Raw genomic sequence first — 18,643 nt, 5'->3', positions numbered from 1 at the left:
TATTATGTAGTTATTTGGTAAGAGACTGGAATCTAAATGGCAATGTAAAAAGCATGAATTGTCTTCAGAAGTTTTCTTTGGTATAACACAATTTAATTGTTTTAAACCCACCAATCCTACATTGTATTATATAGATTATATCACCTATATATGCAATATACATACACATGTATATACTATATATATTTCAGTTACTGTTTCAATACTACAAATGTGAATTCCAAAAGCACAAAAGTGGACAGGAGGATGATGGTAGTAGCATGCCACATGTTCCTTTATATTCCATCATGAGGATACCTATTATACCTTCTCCTTGAGAAGCACAAAGATATTCACTAAACCTGGAAGTTTATATTGGTTTGAAATGCATGTTGGTAACCGAAAGAGCTAACTGTTCTGATTCACTGTGACTCACCGATACTAGAACCCTGTGTAAGTAATAGCCTTTGTACCTCCAAGCTCTCAAGAATATAAGTCGGTAGTAAAAAGAGCAGGAACATTATTTAGTTCACCCCATTTGACCACGTCCTATCCACATATCATGGAATGGTTACTAGTCTTCCTCCAAATCCATCCAAAAAACAACTGTGTTGGGTTTCAGTGTTGCTGAACTCACAATAACTCTTATTGGGTCAACCTACAGCACAGCTTCTGAAAATAACTAGAAAATAACACTTAAGTATATCAATCAAAATGTTTTGCAACAAAACCCTTTAAAATCTAATTAGTGAGGTTACATGAGAATAAGAGGCAGCTAAGAAATAATTTTGCAATCCTCTCCTGCATTTATCAAACTTTTTGTAGTTTTCCTTTGACAGGGATATGGGAGTACATGGTTTAGACCCTTGGGTTATCTTACTACTTGAGAAAATAAGGATGTAAGATGTTTTGAAAAACAAGTATCTCACAGCTTTTCTTGCTAAACCATATCATTTCTTCACTGTTGATGCTCCATATGTTAGTATATACACATACATTTGTTAAGTAAATAGGTCACAGGAGTTTTCATGAACAAATGGCTAAGGGAAATGGGGTATTAATCAGAACATGTGTTGTTATGATGACTTATCTTAACCGGGACTCAGGGGACTCCAGATGTTTGGTCCCTGTACACTCATGGAAAATAACTCATAAAGATGCTGGATTCTCATGCTGAAGGAAAATTCTTCATTAAAGGAATAGGCAGCTTTTTGTCAATACATAAAGGACTACAGTGCAATATCTTCCCAAAACTAAGAAAAAAACTGTTATCCTCTGAGAAGGAAACAAATAAAATACCCAAAAGATGGGATTAGCTATTTATAAAAACTACCTCAAGACAGCAGAGGTTGACTTCAGTGGCATGATCAATAGTGAGGTGTATTGCAAATCATTCATTGCTAAAAGCAGTTAAATACTAAAGTTTTATAGGTTCTGTACTTAAAGTAAATTAGGAAGGACTTAAGGTTATTGTTACAGTAGTACTGCCTTGGATGTGAGAGGAAAGGACAGGGTAACAACTAGTGTTATCAGAACTGCTCACCATCCTTGGCTCTTTTTACTCATTACGGTTCATAATCTGATCGTACCTGTGGAGATTTATAAAGGTCATGAAAATCTGGTGGCCTATGGTGGGGAATCAAAAACAATGCCTTAAAAACAAAGAGGTTTCTTCAAGATTAAGGTCCAGAAATGCAATCACAAAGAACTAAAAGTAAACAAGAATGATCATCTACTCCAAAATATCAACCTATCTGATGGCTGAATTTGTGGTCAAAAAGGAGACTAGAAAGAGAGGTGCCAAGGAGGAGTGCCTCTTTCACTGTCAGAATATAGGGCATGCAAGATGGCCGCCATACTATTTTTCTTGGCAAGTCTATCCCAATGGTGGAGACAGATGTATCAAGATATTCTACCTTGAATTTACACTTCATCAACTAACTCTCCTTACATTCTCAGCTTGTCAAGCAACTTTCTGATATGATTTGAGTTCCCAGGTAGGTTTTCCTTCAGCAGAAAGAAACCACTGACTAGCCGGTTGACAGGAGTATTCCAGTACATATTGTACATCAGTAAATTAGCAGTCAAAACCATACATTGGTTAGGAGTGTTGGTGCTGGTGTCAACAGATCTTTTGCAGCATAACCAACTCTTCATTTACTGTCAATATGAAACTCCTTTTCCATTGTGTGGAGCCCTTCTTGCTAATCAGCTGTTCTCCTTTACAACATCATGCATAGTGTAGGCTCCCAAATGAAGGGATTGATGTTTTGTTTTGTTTTGTTTTTCCAGATAAGATAATTCTTACATATAAAACAAAATGAATGAAAATCCACAAAGTGGGCTTCATGTCACAAATCCTATGTCAAGAATTTTCAAGACTCCATTACCTCTTCTATTACTAAATTGTCTTATGTGTACCTTATGTAAAACAAATTGGGACAGAAGTTTCAACTAAGATGGCCATTAAGACACTGCCCTCTAAGACTTGTAACCCATTAAGATTCTGAATAAAATCATATTGACAGCTGCTTAGAAACAAATCAATCTATCAAAACTTGAAGAAAATATTAAATAAATATAAATGCCTATAAAGTTCCCCGTGGCTAGGTAAGATGTATGGGATTGATTTAAATACGAGTATACTGAAGGTGGGCAAAAGCGTTCAATTGCTTCTATAGCTCTGCATGGACCAAGGCACAGACAGCATCAGCTGCAAATGATACTAAGAAGCCCTGTGGGAAGAAACAGCATTGATTGGAACAATGAGGAAATAAAAGGAGGCATTGACTTACAAGCTATGGTTTTGATAGATTTGAAATAGGGCAGTTCTTTATTCTGGTATATAAAGACAGCCTAACAACTACTGTCCTGAGTAGTGTGGGAAAAAAATACTTGGAAGAACGAATGAGGTGAGCATGATTCCCTGAGAAGAGAATACTGGGGTACAAGTATTTATACAGACATGAAAACTGATGATGGTCTCAACAAAGGCATGCCTCCTGAATAATGATCTACGTGCCAGTGTGTTTTTTGCTTCTCAAATCTCTGAACATGAACTAAGTCAGACACTATCTTTGCTGTAAAGACAGACATGCGTCTCAGTTCTTCACGCACCTTCTCCAGGCACCTGCTTTTGGACTGTTTCCTCCCTGGATTTCCAGAGAAGGGCACACCTCCAGGCCTGGGCAGGCCCTATCTATCTCTTACTACCAACTCCACTGCAAAGCAAGTCATGACACTCCACCCTTAAAGCAACTAACGAAATATTTTCAATGTCAGCTGAAAAATAAGAACACCAAGTACAACTCAAGTGTAAAAGGTTCAGACTATATCCTTCCGCTGCTTTTATAAACTGGTGCATCTATTATAACAGAACCAAAGGCATCTAACAGAGTCAGAGTCATCCATTCCATTTATTTACCCACTTTCAAACTACTCTGGTAGGATCATCTAGTTAGAAAACAGGAAAAACACAATCATTCTTTGGTTGACTCTTGTGAGCCCTGCAGTAAGTCAAGGTCATGAGATACCAGTCTTGTGAAGAATCACATCACAAGCAAATTCGTGAATGTATACTACAGGACTTTTAATTTCAAGTAGTTGTTCTACAGGAACTAACAAGAATATTGGCTCAATTGCCTTTCATGTTTCCTGTATTGAGAGCCTAAAGACAAGACAAGGAGCAACTTAAGAAATACACAGAAAGAGTGGCTATTAGGAAATGAGCTGACAAAGTTGTGTCATAACAGGCAAAGGGAAGTTGAGAACTAAGAAATTATTGGGTGAATATAATATACAAGTGTAAAATCATCTCCCCACATAAAAGTTTTGTTTTGTTTTCTCTCATTATGGTTTTTAATTTGGCTTTTAATTTGTATTTCCTACTGATATCCATGATCTCCTTAATGTATCTATTTGCTAGCTGTACGTCTCTTCTTTGTGAAATGATTAAATCTTTTGCATGTCTTTAATGAAGTTGTTTATTTTCTTATTATTGAACATTGAAGTTTCTTTATATATTTTGGATATAACTCTTTTAAAACATAGAGGCTTTGTAAATATTGTCCCCAGGTCTGTGGGCTGTCTTTTCATTCTCCTAATAGAAGCTTCTGAAGAGCAGATGTTCTTAATTTATTAAAGTATAATTTATCAGCTTCTTCTCTTATGGTTCGTACTTTTGGTGTCATACCTAGAAAACATTTGCCTAACTTGAGATTGCAAAGGGTCCTTCCTGTTTTCTTAACCTTGAGTCTTATAATTTAACATTTTCAATTTAGGTTTATGATTTTGATGTTTGCATATGATGTAAAATATAGGAGATAATTTTGCATATCAATAATGAATTATTCCATCACCATTTGTTAATGACTACCTTTCTTCATGGAATGCCTTTTTCATAGTAAGTTGTCCATGACATGTGGATCTACTTCTGGACTCTCTATTCTATTGACCCATTTGTTTATCGTGATGCTAATACCATGCTGCTTTCATTACTAAGCTTTACTTCCACATAAATTTTATAATTGGTTTGCTAATTTCTAACCCCCCCCCCAAAAAAAAACCCTGCTAGGATAATTGAATTGCATGAATCTGTAGATCAATTTGGAGAGGACTTACATTTCCACTATCTCTGGAAAATCCCCCAATATTTGGCAACTAAATACTATGCTTCTAAATAATTCTTAAATCAATGTAAAAATTAAAATAGAAATTTTAGAAAGTATTTTGAACTAAATGTGAATAGAGCATGTTAATATTTATGGCATACTATTAAAGTGGTACTTAGAGAGAAATTTACAGCACTTAATGCCTACATTAGAAAAAAAATCTCAAATTAATCATGTTAGCTTCCACCTTAAAAAAAGCTAGAAAATAAGGCAAACTCAACTCAAAGAAAGCAGAAGAAAAAAAATAAAAAGATAAGGAATCAATGAAATAAAAACAGAAAAACAATGAGAAATATTAATAACAATAATTAGTAAAACTTATCCTCTAGCAAGACTGGTAAGGGGAAAAAAGAGAAAAAAGACAAATTACCAATATAAAAAAATGATAGATTGTCATGATATATTCTACAAAAATTAAAAGGATACTAAAATAATATGAATATCCTTATGCCAATTTAATTTCACAATGACCTATAAATATGCTTTGTATGACTTGGATCCTTTTCAATTTATTGGGACTTATTTTATAACTCACAATCTGGTCTATATTGCAGTCAAATGCTCTACCACTGAGCTATACCCCCGCAATCTGGTCTATATTGATAAATGTTCTTCCGCATGCACTTGAAAAGAATGTGTGTTCTCTATGGTTGGGTATTCTAGGGATGCCACTTAGGTGAAGTTGGTTGGTAGTGTTATTCAAATATTCCTTTCCTTGCTGATTTTACATCTGTTTATTCTATCAATGATTGAGAGAGGAATGATAATGTCTCTGAATAAAATTATGGATTAAATTTTTTTTTTTTTTTTTTTTTTTTTTTTCTGAGGGTGCCTGGATGACTCAGTTAGTTAAACATCTACTTTCAGCTCAGGTCATGATCCCAGGATCCTGGGATCAAGCCCTCAGCTCCCTGCTCAACAGGGTGTCTGATCCTCCCCTAACTCATGCATTCACTCACTCTCTCTCTCTCTCTCTCCCCCAAACAAATAAAATCTTAAAATTTTTAAAAAATATTTTTTTCAGTTAATTTTGTGTAATTCAGTGCATAAAGGATTATTATATCATCTTTATAAATGGACAACTTTATCATGAAATGAACTTCTTTATCTCTGGTGATAGGGTTTGCAATGAAATCTACCTTGTCAGCTATTAATGCAGCCATTCAAGTTTTCTTTTTATTAGTTACCTTGATATAACAATTGTCATCCTTTTACTTTTGGGCTATTTGTGTTTTGGGTTTTTTTTTTTTTAATAAAGGCAGACTATAATTGTGTTTTATAATCTGAAAATCTCTGTTTTTTTTATTGGGGTCTTTAGGACATTTAATGTCATAACTGATATGTTTAGTTTTAAGTCTGTGATCTTGCTATTTGTTTCCTATTTGTCTCATATGTTCTTTGTTCCCTTCTTATCTTTTTTTTAACCTTCTTGCAGATTAAGTATTTTTACAATTCCATTTTATCTCTTTTGTTGGCTTATTAGCTATAAGTCTTTGTTTTGTTATTTTAGTTGCTTTAGAGTTTATAGTATATGCTCTTAATTTACCACAATCAACTTTCAAATGATATTATGTCACTTCATGTATAGTAGAACTTTACAATCATGTACTTCCATTTCTCCCTTCCCAGCTTTTTATGCTATTGTCTGTTTATGCTATTGTTTTATGCTACTTCAGTCATATATGTTATTTTTTAAGATTTACTGATTTATTTATTTGAGAGAGAGAGAATACGCAGGAGGAGCAGAGGGAGAGGGAGAAAGAATCTCAAGCAGACTCTACACTGAGCATGACACCCAATGTGGGACTTGATCTTATGACCCTGAGATTGCCACCTAAGCTGAGACCGAGAGTCAGCCACCTAACCAAAGGCACCATACATGTACCCTTCAGTTGTATGTGTTAAAAATCAGATGATGTATTACTGTATTACTATTATATTGCTCAAATAGGCAATGATCTTTATCCATCTAGTTACCATTTTTCATGTGCCTCATTCTTTTGGGCAGGTCCATATTTCCAACTGGCATAGTTACCCTACTCCCTTTCATTAACATTTCTTATATTGTGGGGTCCACCAGTGATGACTTCTTTCAGCTTTTAATATCTGGAAGATATTTTTTCTGGGTATAGAATTCTTTTTTTTTTATAATTTTATTTTTTATAAACATATATATATATATATATATATATATTTTTCCCCCCCAGGGGTACAGGTCTGTGAATCTCCACGTTTACAAACTTCACAGCACTCACCATAGCACATACCCTACCCAATGTCCATAACCCCCCCCCTCCCAACCCCTCTCTGCCCAGCAACCCTCAGTTTGTTTTGTGAGATTAAGAGTCACTTATGGTTTATCTCCCTCCCAATCCCAACTTGTTTCATTTACTCTTCTCCTACCACATTAACCCCCCATGTTGCATCTCCTCTCCCTCATATCAGGGAGATCATATGATAGTTGTCTTTCTCCGATTGACTTATTTCGCTAAGCATGATACCCTCTAGTTCCATCCACGTTGTCGCAAATGGCAAGATTTCATTTCTTTTGATGGCTGCATAGTATTCCATTGTATATATATACCACATCTTCTTTATCCATTCGTCTGTTGATGGACATCTAGGTTCTTTCCATAGTTTGGCTATTGTAGACATTGCTGCTATAAACATTCGGGTGCACGTGCCCCTTCGGATCACTACGTTTGTATCTTTAGGGTTAATACCCAGCAGTGCAATTGCTGGGTCATAGGGTAGTTCTATTTTCAACATTTTGAGGAACCTCCATGTTGTTTTCCAGAGTGGTTGCACCAGCTTGCATTCCCACCAACAGTGTAGGAGGGTTCCCCTTTCTCCGCATTCTCGCCAGCATCTGTCATTTCCGGACTTGTTAATTTTAGCCATTCTGACTGGTGTGAGGTGGTATCTCATTGTGGTTTTGATTTGTATTTCCCTGATGCCGAGTGATATGGAGCACTTTTTCATGTGTCTGTTGGCCATCTGGATGTCTTCTTTGCAGAAATGTCTGTTCATGTCTTCTGCCCATTTCTTGATTGGATTATTTGTTCTTTGGGTGTTGAGTTTGCTAAGTTCTTTATAGATTCTGGACACTAGCCCTTTATCTGATATGTCATTTGCAAATATCTTCTCCCATTCTGTCAGTTGTCTTTTGGTTTTGTGAACTGTTTCCTTTGCTGTGCAAAAGCTTTTGATCTTGATAAAATCCCAATAGTTCATTTTTGCCCTTGCTTCCCTTGCCTTTGGCGATGTTCCTAGGAAGATGTTGCTGCAGCTGAGGTCGAAGAGGTTGCTGCCTGTGTTCTCCTCAAGGATGTTGATGGATTCCTTTCTCACATTGAGGTCCTTCATCCATTTTGAATCTATTTTCGTGTGTGGTGTAAGAAAATGATCCAATTTCATTTTTCTGCATGTGGCTGTCCAATTTTCCCAACACCATTTATTGAAGAGGCTGTCTTTTTTCCACTGGACATTCTTTCCTGCTTTGTCGAAGATTAGTTGACCATAGAGTTGAGGGTCTATTTCTGGGCTCTCTATTCTGTTCCATTGATCTATGTGTCTGTTTTTGTGCCAGTACCATGCTGTCTTGATGATGACAGCTTTGTAATAGAGTTTGAAGTCCGGAATTGTGATGCCACCAACTCTGGCTTTCTTTTTCAATATTTCTTTGGCTATTCGCGGTCTTTTCTGGTTCCATATAAATTTTAGGATTATTTGTTCCATTTCTTTGAAAAAAATGGATGGTACTTTGATAGGAATTGCATTAAATGTGTAGATTGCTTTAGGTAGCATAGACATTTTCACAATATTTATTCTTCCAATCCAGGAGCATGGAACATTTTTCCATTTCTTTGTGTCTTCCTCAATTTCTTTCATGAGTACTTTAGAGTTTTCTGTGTAGAGATTCTTAGTCTCTTTGGTTAGGTTTATTCCTAGGTATCTTATAGTTTTGGGTGCAATTGTAAATGGGATGGGCTCCTTAATTTCTCTTTCTTCTGTCTTGTTGGTGTAGAGAAATGCGACTGATTTCTGTGCATTGATTTTATATCCTGACACATTACTGAATTCCTGTACAAGTTCTAGCAGTTTTGGAGTGGAGTCTTTTGGGTTTTCCACATATAGTATCATATCATCTGCGAAGAGTGATAGTTTGACTTCTTCTTTGCCGATTTGGATGCCTTTAATTTCTTTTTGTTGTCTGATTGCTGAGGCTAGGACTTCTAGTACTATGTTGAATAGCAGTGGTGATAACGGACATCCCTGCCGTGTTCCTGACCTTAGCGGAAAAGCTTTCAGTTTTTCTCCATTGAGAATGATATTTGCGATGGGTTTTTCATAGATGGCTTTGATAATATTGAGGTATGTGCCCTCTATCCCTACACTTTGAAGAGTTTTGATCAGGAAGGGATGCTGTACTTTGTCAAATGCTTTTTCAGCGTCTATGGAGAGTATCATATGGTTCCTGTTTTTTCTTTTATTAATGTGTTGTATCACATTGATTGATTTGCGGATGTTGAACCAACCTTGCAGCCCTGGAATAAATCCCACTTGGTCGTGGTGAATAATCCTTTTAATGTACTGTTGAATCCTATTGGCTAGTATTTTGGTGAGAATTTTCTCATCTGTGTTCATCAAGGATATTGGTCTGTAGTTCTCTTTTTTGATGGGATCCTTGTCTGGTTTGGGGATCAAGGTGATGCTGGCCTCATAAAATGAGTTTGGAAGTTTTCCTTCCATTTCTATTTTTTGGAACAGTCTCAGGAGAATAGGAATTAGTTCTTCTTTAAATGTTTGGTAGAATTCCCCCGGGAAGCCATCTGGCCTTGGGCTTTTGTTTGTTTGGAGATTTTTGATGACGGTTTCAATCTCCTTACTGGTTATGGGTCTGTTCAGGCTTTCTATTTCTTCCTGGTTCAGTTGTGGTAGTTTATATGTCTCTAGGAATGCATCCATTTCTTCCAGATTGTCAAATTTGTTGGCATAGAGTTGCTCATAATATGTTCTTATAATTGTCTGTATTCCTTTGGTGTTAGTTGTGATCTCTCCTCTTTCATTCATGATTTTATTGATTTGGGTCCTTTCTCTTTTCTTTTTGATAAGTCTGGCCAGGGGCTTACCAATCTTATTAATTCTTTCAAAGAACCAGCTCCTAGTTTCGTTGATTTGTTCTATTGTTTTTTTGGTTTCTATTTCATTGATTTCTGCTCTGATCTTTATGATTTCTCTTCTCCTGCTGGGTTTAGGGTTTCTTTCTTGTTCTTTCTCCAGCTCCTTTAGGTGTAGGGTTAGGTTGTGTACCTGAGACCTTTCTTGTTTCTTGAGAAAGGCTATATATTTTCCTCTCAGGACTGCCTTTGTTGTGTCCCACAGATTTTGAACCGTTGTGTTTTCATTATCATTTGTTTCCATGAATTTTTTCAATTCTTCTTTAATTTCCTGGTTGACCCATTCATTCTTTAGAAGGATGCTGTTTAGTCGCCATATATTTGGGTTCTTTCCAAATTTCCTCTTGCGATTGAGTTCTAGCTTCAGAGCATTGTGGTCTGAAAATAAGCAGGGAATGATCCCAATTTTTTGATAACAGTTAAGACCTGATTTAGAACCAAGGATGTGATCTATTCTGGAGAATGTTCCATGTGCACTAGAGAAGAATGTGTATTCTGTTGCTTTGGGATGAAATGTTCTGAATATATCTGTGATGTCCATCTGGTCCAGTGTGTCATTTAAGGCCTTTATTTCCTTGTTGATCTTTTGCTTGGATGATCTGTCCGTTTCAGTGAGGGGAATGTTAAAGTCCCCTACTATTATTGTATGATTGTCGATGTGTTTCTTTGATTTTGTTATTAATTGGTTTATATAGTTGTCTGCTCCCACGTTAGGGGCATAGATATTTACAATTGTTAGATCTTCTTGTTGGACAGATCCTTTGAGTATGATATAGTGTCCATCTTCATCTCTTATTATAGTCTTTGTTTTAAAATCTAAGTGATCTGATATAAGGATTGCCACTCCTGCTTTCTTCTGATGTCCATTAGCATGGTAAATTCTTTTCCACCCCCTCACTTTAAATCTGAAAGTGTCTTCGGGTTTAAAATGAGTTTCTTGTAGGCAACATATAGATGGGTTTTGTTTTTTTATCCATTCTGATACCCTGTGTCTTTTGATTGGGGCATTTAGCCCATTAACATTCAGGGTAACTATTGAGAGATATGAATTTAGTGCCATTGTATTGCCTGTAAGGTGACTGCTATTGTATATTGTTTCTGTTCCTTTCTGATCTACCACTTTTAGGTTCTCTCTTTGCTTAGAGGACCCCTTTCAATATTTCCTGTAGAGCTGGCTTGGTGTTTGCAAATTCTTTCAGTTTTTGTTTGTCCTGGAAGCTTTTAATCTCTCCTTCTATTTTCAATGATAGCCTAGCTGGATATAGTATTCTTGGCTGCATGTTTTTCTCGTTTAGTACTCTGAATATATCATGCCAGCTCTTTCTGGCCTGCCAGGTCTCTGTGGATAAGTCTGCTGCCAATCTAATATTTTTACCATTGTATGTTACAGACTTCTTCTCCCGGGCTGCTTTCAGGATTTTCTCTTTGTCACTAAGACTTGTAAATTTGACTATTAGGTGACGGGGTGTGGACCTATTCTTATTGATTTTGAGGGGGGTTCTCTGAGCCTCCTGGATTTTGATGCTTGTTCCCTTTGCTATATTGGGGAAATTCTCTCCAATAATTCTCTCCAATATACCTTCTGCTCCCCTCTCTCTTTCTTCTTCTTCTGGAATCCCAATTATTCTAATGTTGTTTCGTCTTATGGTGTCACTTATCTCTCGAATTCTGCCCTCGTGGTCCAGTAGTTGTTTGTCCCTCTTTTGTTCAGCTTCCTTATTCTCTGTCATTTGGTCTTCTATATCGCTAATTCTTTCTTCTGCCTCATTTATCCTAGCAGTGAGAGCCTCCATTTTTGATTGCACCTCATTAATAGCTTTTTTTATTTCAACTTGATTAGATTTTAGTTCTTTTATTTCTCCAGAAAGGGCTTTTATATCTCCCGAGAGGGTTTCTCTAATATCTTCCATGCCTTTTTCGAGCCCAGCTAGAACCTTGAGAATAGTCATTCTGAACTCTAAATCTGACATATTACCAATGTCTGTATTGATTAGGTCCTTAGCCTTTGGTACTGCCTCTTGTTCTTTTTTTTGTAGTGAATTTTTCCGCCTTGTCATTTTGTCCAGATAAGAGTATATGAAGGAGTAAGTAAAATACTAAAAGGGTGGCAACAACCCCAGGAAAATATGCTTTAGCCAAATCAGAAGAGATCCCAAATCGTGAGGGGGGGCGAAGGGGATAAAAAGAGGTTCAGAAAGAAAAAAAAAGAAAAAAGAAAGAAAAAAGAAAAAAGAAACAAATAAAAAAAGAAAACCAATAATGAAAAAAATATAAAAAGGAAAAAATATATATATTAGATAAACTAGTTAAAAAACGTTAAAAAAGAAAAGGGTAAAAGTTTAAAAAAATTTAGCAGAAGAAGAGAAAAAAATTGAAAAAGAAAAAAAAATTAAATTAACTACAAAGCTAAAGAATCATGGGGAGAAAGCCATGAGTTCCGTGCTTTGCTTTCTCCTCCTCTGGAATTCCGCTGCTCTCCTTGGTATTGAAACTGCACTCCTCATAAGTGAACTTGGTCCTGGCTGGGTTTCTTGTTGATCTTCTGGGGAAGGGGCCTGTTGTAGTGATTCTCAAGTGTCTTTGCCCCCGGCGGAGTTGCACCGCCCTTACCAGGGGCCGGGCTGAGTAATCCGCTCGGGTTTGCTTTTGGGAGCTTTTGTTCCCTGAGCGCTTTCCGTAGAGTCCGGAGGATGGGAATGAAGATGGCGGCCTCCTAGTCTCTAGCCTGGAGGAGCCGAGAGCTCGGGGTCCCACTCCTCAGTGCGCCCTCAGGGAACAGCGTCCAATTACTCCCGTCTGCCTGGCCTCCGGCCGCGCTCCGAGCTCACCGAGCCTGCGACCGGTTCAAGGTAACCCCGAGCTGAGAGCTCACTCCTCGGCTCCGTCTCTGTAGCCGGCTTCCCTGTTCTAATACCTGCGAGCTCTGCGACACTCAGACACCCCGATCCTTCTGTGACCCTGCGGGACCTGAGGCCACACTGGCCCCGTGTGGGCTTCACCCCAGTTAAGCCTCTGGAGCGATGTCTCTCAGCGGAATAGACTTTTAAAATTCCTGCTTTTGTGCTCCGTTGCTCCGCCGCTTGCCGGGAGCCGGCCCCTCCCCCCGCGGTCTATCTTCCCGTCCCTTTGGATTCACTTCTCCACCAGTCCTACCTTTCAGAAAGTGGTTGATTTTCTGTTTCTAGAATTGCTGTTCTTCTTCTCTTCGATCTCCCGTTGGATTTGTAGGTGTTTGCAATCTTTAGATAAGCTATCTAGCTGATCTCCCGCTACCTGAAGTAGTCTCAGCCTGCTACTTCTCCGCTATCTTGACTCCTCCCTGGGTATAGAATTCTTAATTGAATTATTTTATTCTTTCAGCATGTTAAAGATGTTGCTCCACTGTCTTCTCACTTGCATTGTTTCTGATAAGAAATCTATAGTTATCCTCATCTTTGTTCAATTGTACATGAAAATTTTTATCCTTCTTGCTGTTTTTAAATTTTCTCTTCATTACTGGTTTTGAATAATGTGATTATGACATGTTTTGGTGTAATTTTATCAAATTTCTTGTGCTTGGGCTTTACTGAGCTTCTTGAGTCTGTGCATTTGTAGTTTTTATCATTGGGCAAAATTTGCTTTGCCCAAGTAAATTACTTCATCAAATATTTTTCTTTCTTCCTCTCTCTTCTTTATGTTAGGAACTCCAGTTACATACATTAGGCTGTTGAAGATGTCCTAAAATTCACTGTTGCTCTTTACAATTTTTTTCTGTTTTATTTTGGATAGTTTTTCACTATTCTTTTCTTCTACAATGTCTAATCTCTTATTATTATTTTCATCTTATTATTTTCACTTATTATTAATTTCATCCGATGTTTTTAGCTAATACCATCCAGTATGTTTTCTAAATCATACATTATAGTGCTTATTTCTAGAAGTTCGATTTTCCCTTCTTTATATCTCCCATATCCCTAATCAACTTTCAAACATATGGGTTATAGTTATAAGAACTGCTTTAATATTCTTGTCTGCTATTCTAACTTCTGTTTCAGTTCTCTCTCTCTCTCTCTCTTATTATGCATAGTATTTTCTTGCTTCTTTGCACATCCAGTAGTTTTTGATGGGATATTGGATATGGTGAATTTTACCTTGTTGGGTACTGGATACTTTTGTATTCCTATACACGAACTTTGGGGTGCAGTTATTTGGAAACACTTTGATCCTTTTATGTCTTGTTTTCAAGGTTTATTAGGTGAGACCAAAGCAGCATTTAGCTTACAACTATTTACTCCCCAACTAACAAAATAAGACAATTTTTTTTTTTAAGGTGGCTTCTACCCAATTCCCTTTAAATTATGAGGTATTCAAGTCTGGCTATTGGGAATAGGCACTTTTCTTGCCTTATATGAAGTGTGAACATTAGAACCATTCCCTCTAATCCTCTTGAATGGTTCTTTCCTGATCTCAGGTAGTTTCTTATCTGTATGGGTCAATCAGGACTCTGATGAATGACTACTCTTTAGATTTCTGGAGTTCTATATCTCTACAGCTCTCCCCTCTCTGGTACTTTATCTTGTTAACTTGAGCCACAATGGCTCTCCCCAGACCCTGATTCAACTCTTCAACTCAAGAAGTCTATCAGGTCTGCCTCGGTTCTCCCTCATATGTTGCTTGGAAATCCTCTCAAAGGAGTAAGCTGGAGCAATCATAGGTATTATATCATTTGTTTCCTATTTCTTGGAGATTACTGTTCTTCATTTCTTAACGTCCAGTATCTTGAAAACTATTTTTCCACGTAAGTTGTCTTTTATTATGATTATTATTGTTTCAGGTGAAAGGGTGAATCTAATTCTTATTAGTCCTATTTGGCAGAAGCAGAGGTACATAGATGGTCTTTTGTCCACTCTTTTCACTCTACACAGTTGACTTTTAAATTTCATGAACACTCTTAAACACTCCAATTTCCAGAACATTCAGTGAAGGAGAAATTCCTGCTGAACTCTCTCTCTGGGACTTGGCAAACAACCCCATAGGGCCTAATTATAATCAATCTTTTGAGAGACACAAATGGTGGCTATCTCTTATATCTTATATGTTATATCATATAATCAATCTTTTGAGAGACACAAATGGTGGCTATCTCTTATATCTCTTTAATGTAGTCAAAGTTAAAAGCAAATTTATATTTCTGGGCAACTATAAAAAATTATGGCAGGTCCAAGAGACTATGCTGTTTCAAACATGACTAAAAACACACTGAAAATAATTCATTCACTGGCACCCCGCCAGTCTCCCAGTGACACTGTAAAAGTTTAGGCCCTGAGAGAATCTTGGCTCAGAGGCCCCGATCTTTTTATGTTAGTACATTTCTCCCTAAGAGTAAACAATGTAGTTTCAAAGGACATTCATTCTTTGAAGCCAGTTTGAAAATCAGTGCTGCAGGATACTAAGTAGTACCTCAGTAGCCTGACAGAGATAATGTTCAACTGCAATGTTTTCACTATGCCAGGATATAATTTATGCTTTTAGCACACACCCCTTCCCTCTGTGTGTGCCTCAGCTCAGTGGAGTTTGTGAATAACCAACTGTGGTCCAGTTTCCATCAGGTTTCTTTCTGAATGGGTACAATGTTCTAACTTCAAACCATAGTGGGTTTGGTCATACTGGGCACTGAATTGGGCTTGGATACTCCCTCTCAAAAATTAGACAGAGCTGGTCACCCCGGCTCCCAAAGCTTGTATTAGGGGGAGAGGCATTAACAATAGTTAAACTACCTCTCATCATCAAATGTAATAGGATCTATTAAAAAGAAATGTTCAAAATGTATATAGTTATTACTAGGCAGCTTTTAAAAGTTTTTTTTTTTTTTTAAGATTTTATTTATTTATTTGACAGAGAGAGATCACAAGTAGGCAGAGAGGCAGGCAGAGAGAGAGGAGGAAGCAGGCTCCCCGCTGAGCAGAGAGCCCGATGCGGGACTCGATCCCAGGACCCTGAGATCATGACCCGAGCCGAAGGCAGCGGCTCAACCCACTGAGCCACCCAGGCGCCCACTAGGCAGCTTTTAATAATCGATGTACCCTCTGATCCATATATCACTTAAAATTCTTCCTTAAGTAGAGACTTTTGATGACCAAAGGTGAAGAGATAAATGAGGCTGATCAAAATCTATTCCATTTCATGCCACCAAGAATGGCTTTAGTCCTGGGAAAGATTTTTGGCCAAGATAGCACAAGTAACGGAAGCCCAGTGATCTGTGTCCTTATGATATCAAAGCAGTGAGAACGACTGATGTCACATTAGCCCATCAATGAAATTAAAATAGAAAGTTGTTCATGTCCAAGTTTGTGTATAAGCTTGCTAGTATAAACACACCTGACCCACTGGAAGCAGAGTAAAGTTAGAGTTATGGAGGGGAAAAGGAATAGACATCAGAAAATATCTCTTCTTTATTTATTGAATGCTTTTCATTGTCCAGTGGGATCCAGAATCGTGTTCATTAAGCAATCAAGCTTTACATTTATTTGTTCAATAGAACATAATATCTGTTGATCCCTTCCCACACCCCTCTTTTTTAAAAAATCTGTTTAATTATTTTAAATACTTGGGGACAATTCAATTACAAATGGCACCGGTAAAATAAAAGTGCTTAATGAAGGTAATAAAATTTAACTCACAAGCCCACATGACACCATCATAACAGATGATGTATGTATATTATAGATATTTGTAGCACAATATAAAAATGCAACAAGATCCCATATTAAAGATTTGGGACTTACTCTGCACTTTTATGCTGTAGGAATTCAGATGGGCTAGTCACTGGGTGCAGGATGGGTCAGGTGTCCAGGTGCTGGGTTTATATCTAACACCATTCTCCTCTACTGTACATGTTCTGGCTTGTGTTACCTTGACTTGGGTTTAATGATATCTGGCAATAAACCTTACCCATAATAAAGTTTGGCTAGGATAACTGTCATTTTGAATTCTGGGGGTTTTTTTGTGGGTTGTTGTTTTTTTTAAGATTTTATTTATTTATTTGAAAGAGAGAGAGAGAGATCACAAGTAGGCAGAGCAGCAGGCAGAGAGAGAGGGAAGCAGGCTCCCTGCTGAGCAGAGAGCCCAATGTGGGGATCGCTCCCAGAATCCCAAGATCATGACCTGAGCTGAAGACAGAAGCTTAACCCACTGAGCCACCCAGGCGCCCCTTGAATTCTGTTTTGTCTCTGTGTAATTCATGTCTTAGTCACAATCATTCAAGGAGCTATTTATTTTTATTTTTATTAGATATATGGTTTCCATTTGCATAAACAATTCGGTGAAAAACTGCACATGGGTGTTCCCTAGGAATTATGTGATAAGACACCTGGAGTGAATTATTGAATGAGCTTAAAAGAAAAGTCTTGAGAACTGATTTCGTGCATATGAGTAAAGAAAGCCTGTCACAGTGGCTTAGAGATGAAAGCTAGAGGGGCTGCTTCCTTTTTAATAGGTGGAGTTGTGTTCAAATTTCTTCTTACTCCTCAATCTGGATACTCAGCAGCTGTCCTTCAATGACATTAAAACCAAACCATCAAAGAACAGCTTAGCATCCAATGCAATGTCTCTAGCGAGGTATGATTCAAAAGCATCTGGGACTCTTAACACAAACCGCTAACTCTAGAAGCTTGCATTTTCAGTTTTAGTATATGTGCTGCCGAAGTAAGCATGCATGTTCAGTTTAATATCATGTACATGTATGAAGGAGTCGCCAAGAATAAGCCCATGTTACAAATGAAACAGGAGGTTGATATAAAAGGTGAGAACAGTTTTCTCAGTAGGCTAGTACAAAGTCTGAAGGATAATATAATCTGAACTTTTCAGGCTTTAGAGAGAGTAGAATGCTCTTTGTGAAAAGTAAAAGCAATGTTCATGGAGCACATAACAAGGTAGGTTCAGTCTAACTAGTTTGGTGGGGATTGCCATTCGGAACTCGCCTTTGAGACTTGTTCTTGCTGACCAACCTGCATTCTACAACTATGCACATTCTCCAACATGTGGGCCTCCCAACACAGTGATAACACCGAGCAGATTTCTCTTCTTACCAAAAGCAGTAATTCCTCATTAAAAGAGAAAATGCTAAAACTGAAAACATGGAGCACTTCCCATTTATGCTGCACAATTCACAACCAAAGACTCGTAGTCCATTCCATTCCAAACAGTAAGTCCTGAGGCAACTTTAAAGTGAAAATGAAAAAATGGCAAGTAGTGAAGAGAGAGAGTATAGAATGCATTTGAGATGGAGCAAAGGATGGCAGAGGGGAAGAGACACAATGCTAATCTGTAAATTGCTGAAATAGGGATGGAATACTCCCTACATGTAGTGAAGGGATTTTTCACAGTATAATATAAGACTATATTAACAATCACAATTCAATTCTAGGTGTAATTCTAACAAACCTGCATTAAATTGCACATTTTATGGAAAAATATAATGGGAATTATGCTCTTACCATCTGCTTTCTTTGAATCACTTCCGACATTGGATTGATCCTTCCTGTCTGTCTTATTTTGACCATTTTTCACGTCACCTGAAAGTAATAAACATGACAAACAGCATATGTATACAGCTAAAAGGGAAGTTATAAATAGTCCTAAACTTGTCAAGGTAAAAAGATGAAAAAGAAAAAAAGTACATAATTTTAGTCATGAGGGGGTACATGTCTGAATGTAAATACCTTTTTAAACCATATATTAGGTCTTAAAAGTTAGATTATGATCCAGAAATTAAGACAAAGTTCCTGTTAAACAACTTGAGCACTTGAGCCAATAATGTTTATTTTTGAGAAAAGA

The 18,643-nt window shown here is 37.3% G+C and overlaps 1 protein-coding gene across 5 annotated transcripts in view; it reads right to left on the bottom strand.

The window, feature by feature from the left end:
• The window catches only part of PDE1C (phosphodiesterase 1C), a 495,776-nt gene that overhangs the window by 36,714 nt on the left and 440,419 nt on the right, over positions 1–18,643 (bottom strand). For all 5 annotated transcript variants that reach the window (XM_032872082.1, XM_032872093.1, XM_032872111.1 and 2 more), the window contains exon 17: positions 18,304–18,381. In XM_032872082.1, coding sequence (XP_032727973.1) covers positions 18,304–18,381 — 78 coding nt within the window. The remainder of the gene's footprint in view (positions 1–18,303; positions 18,382–18,643) is intronic.

This window comes from Lontra canadensis, unplaced genomic scaffold, assembly GCF_010015895.1.
Source record: "Lontra canadensis isolate GAN:19392208 unplaced genomic scaffold, GSC_riverotter_1.0 scaffold2, whole genome shotgun sequence".
NCBI lineage: Eukaryota > Metazoa > Chordata > Mammalia > Carnivora > Mustelidae > Lontra > Lontra canadensis.
Note: the sequence above shows the minus strand (reverse complement) of the source record. Positions and strands in the feature narration are given on the sequence as shown.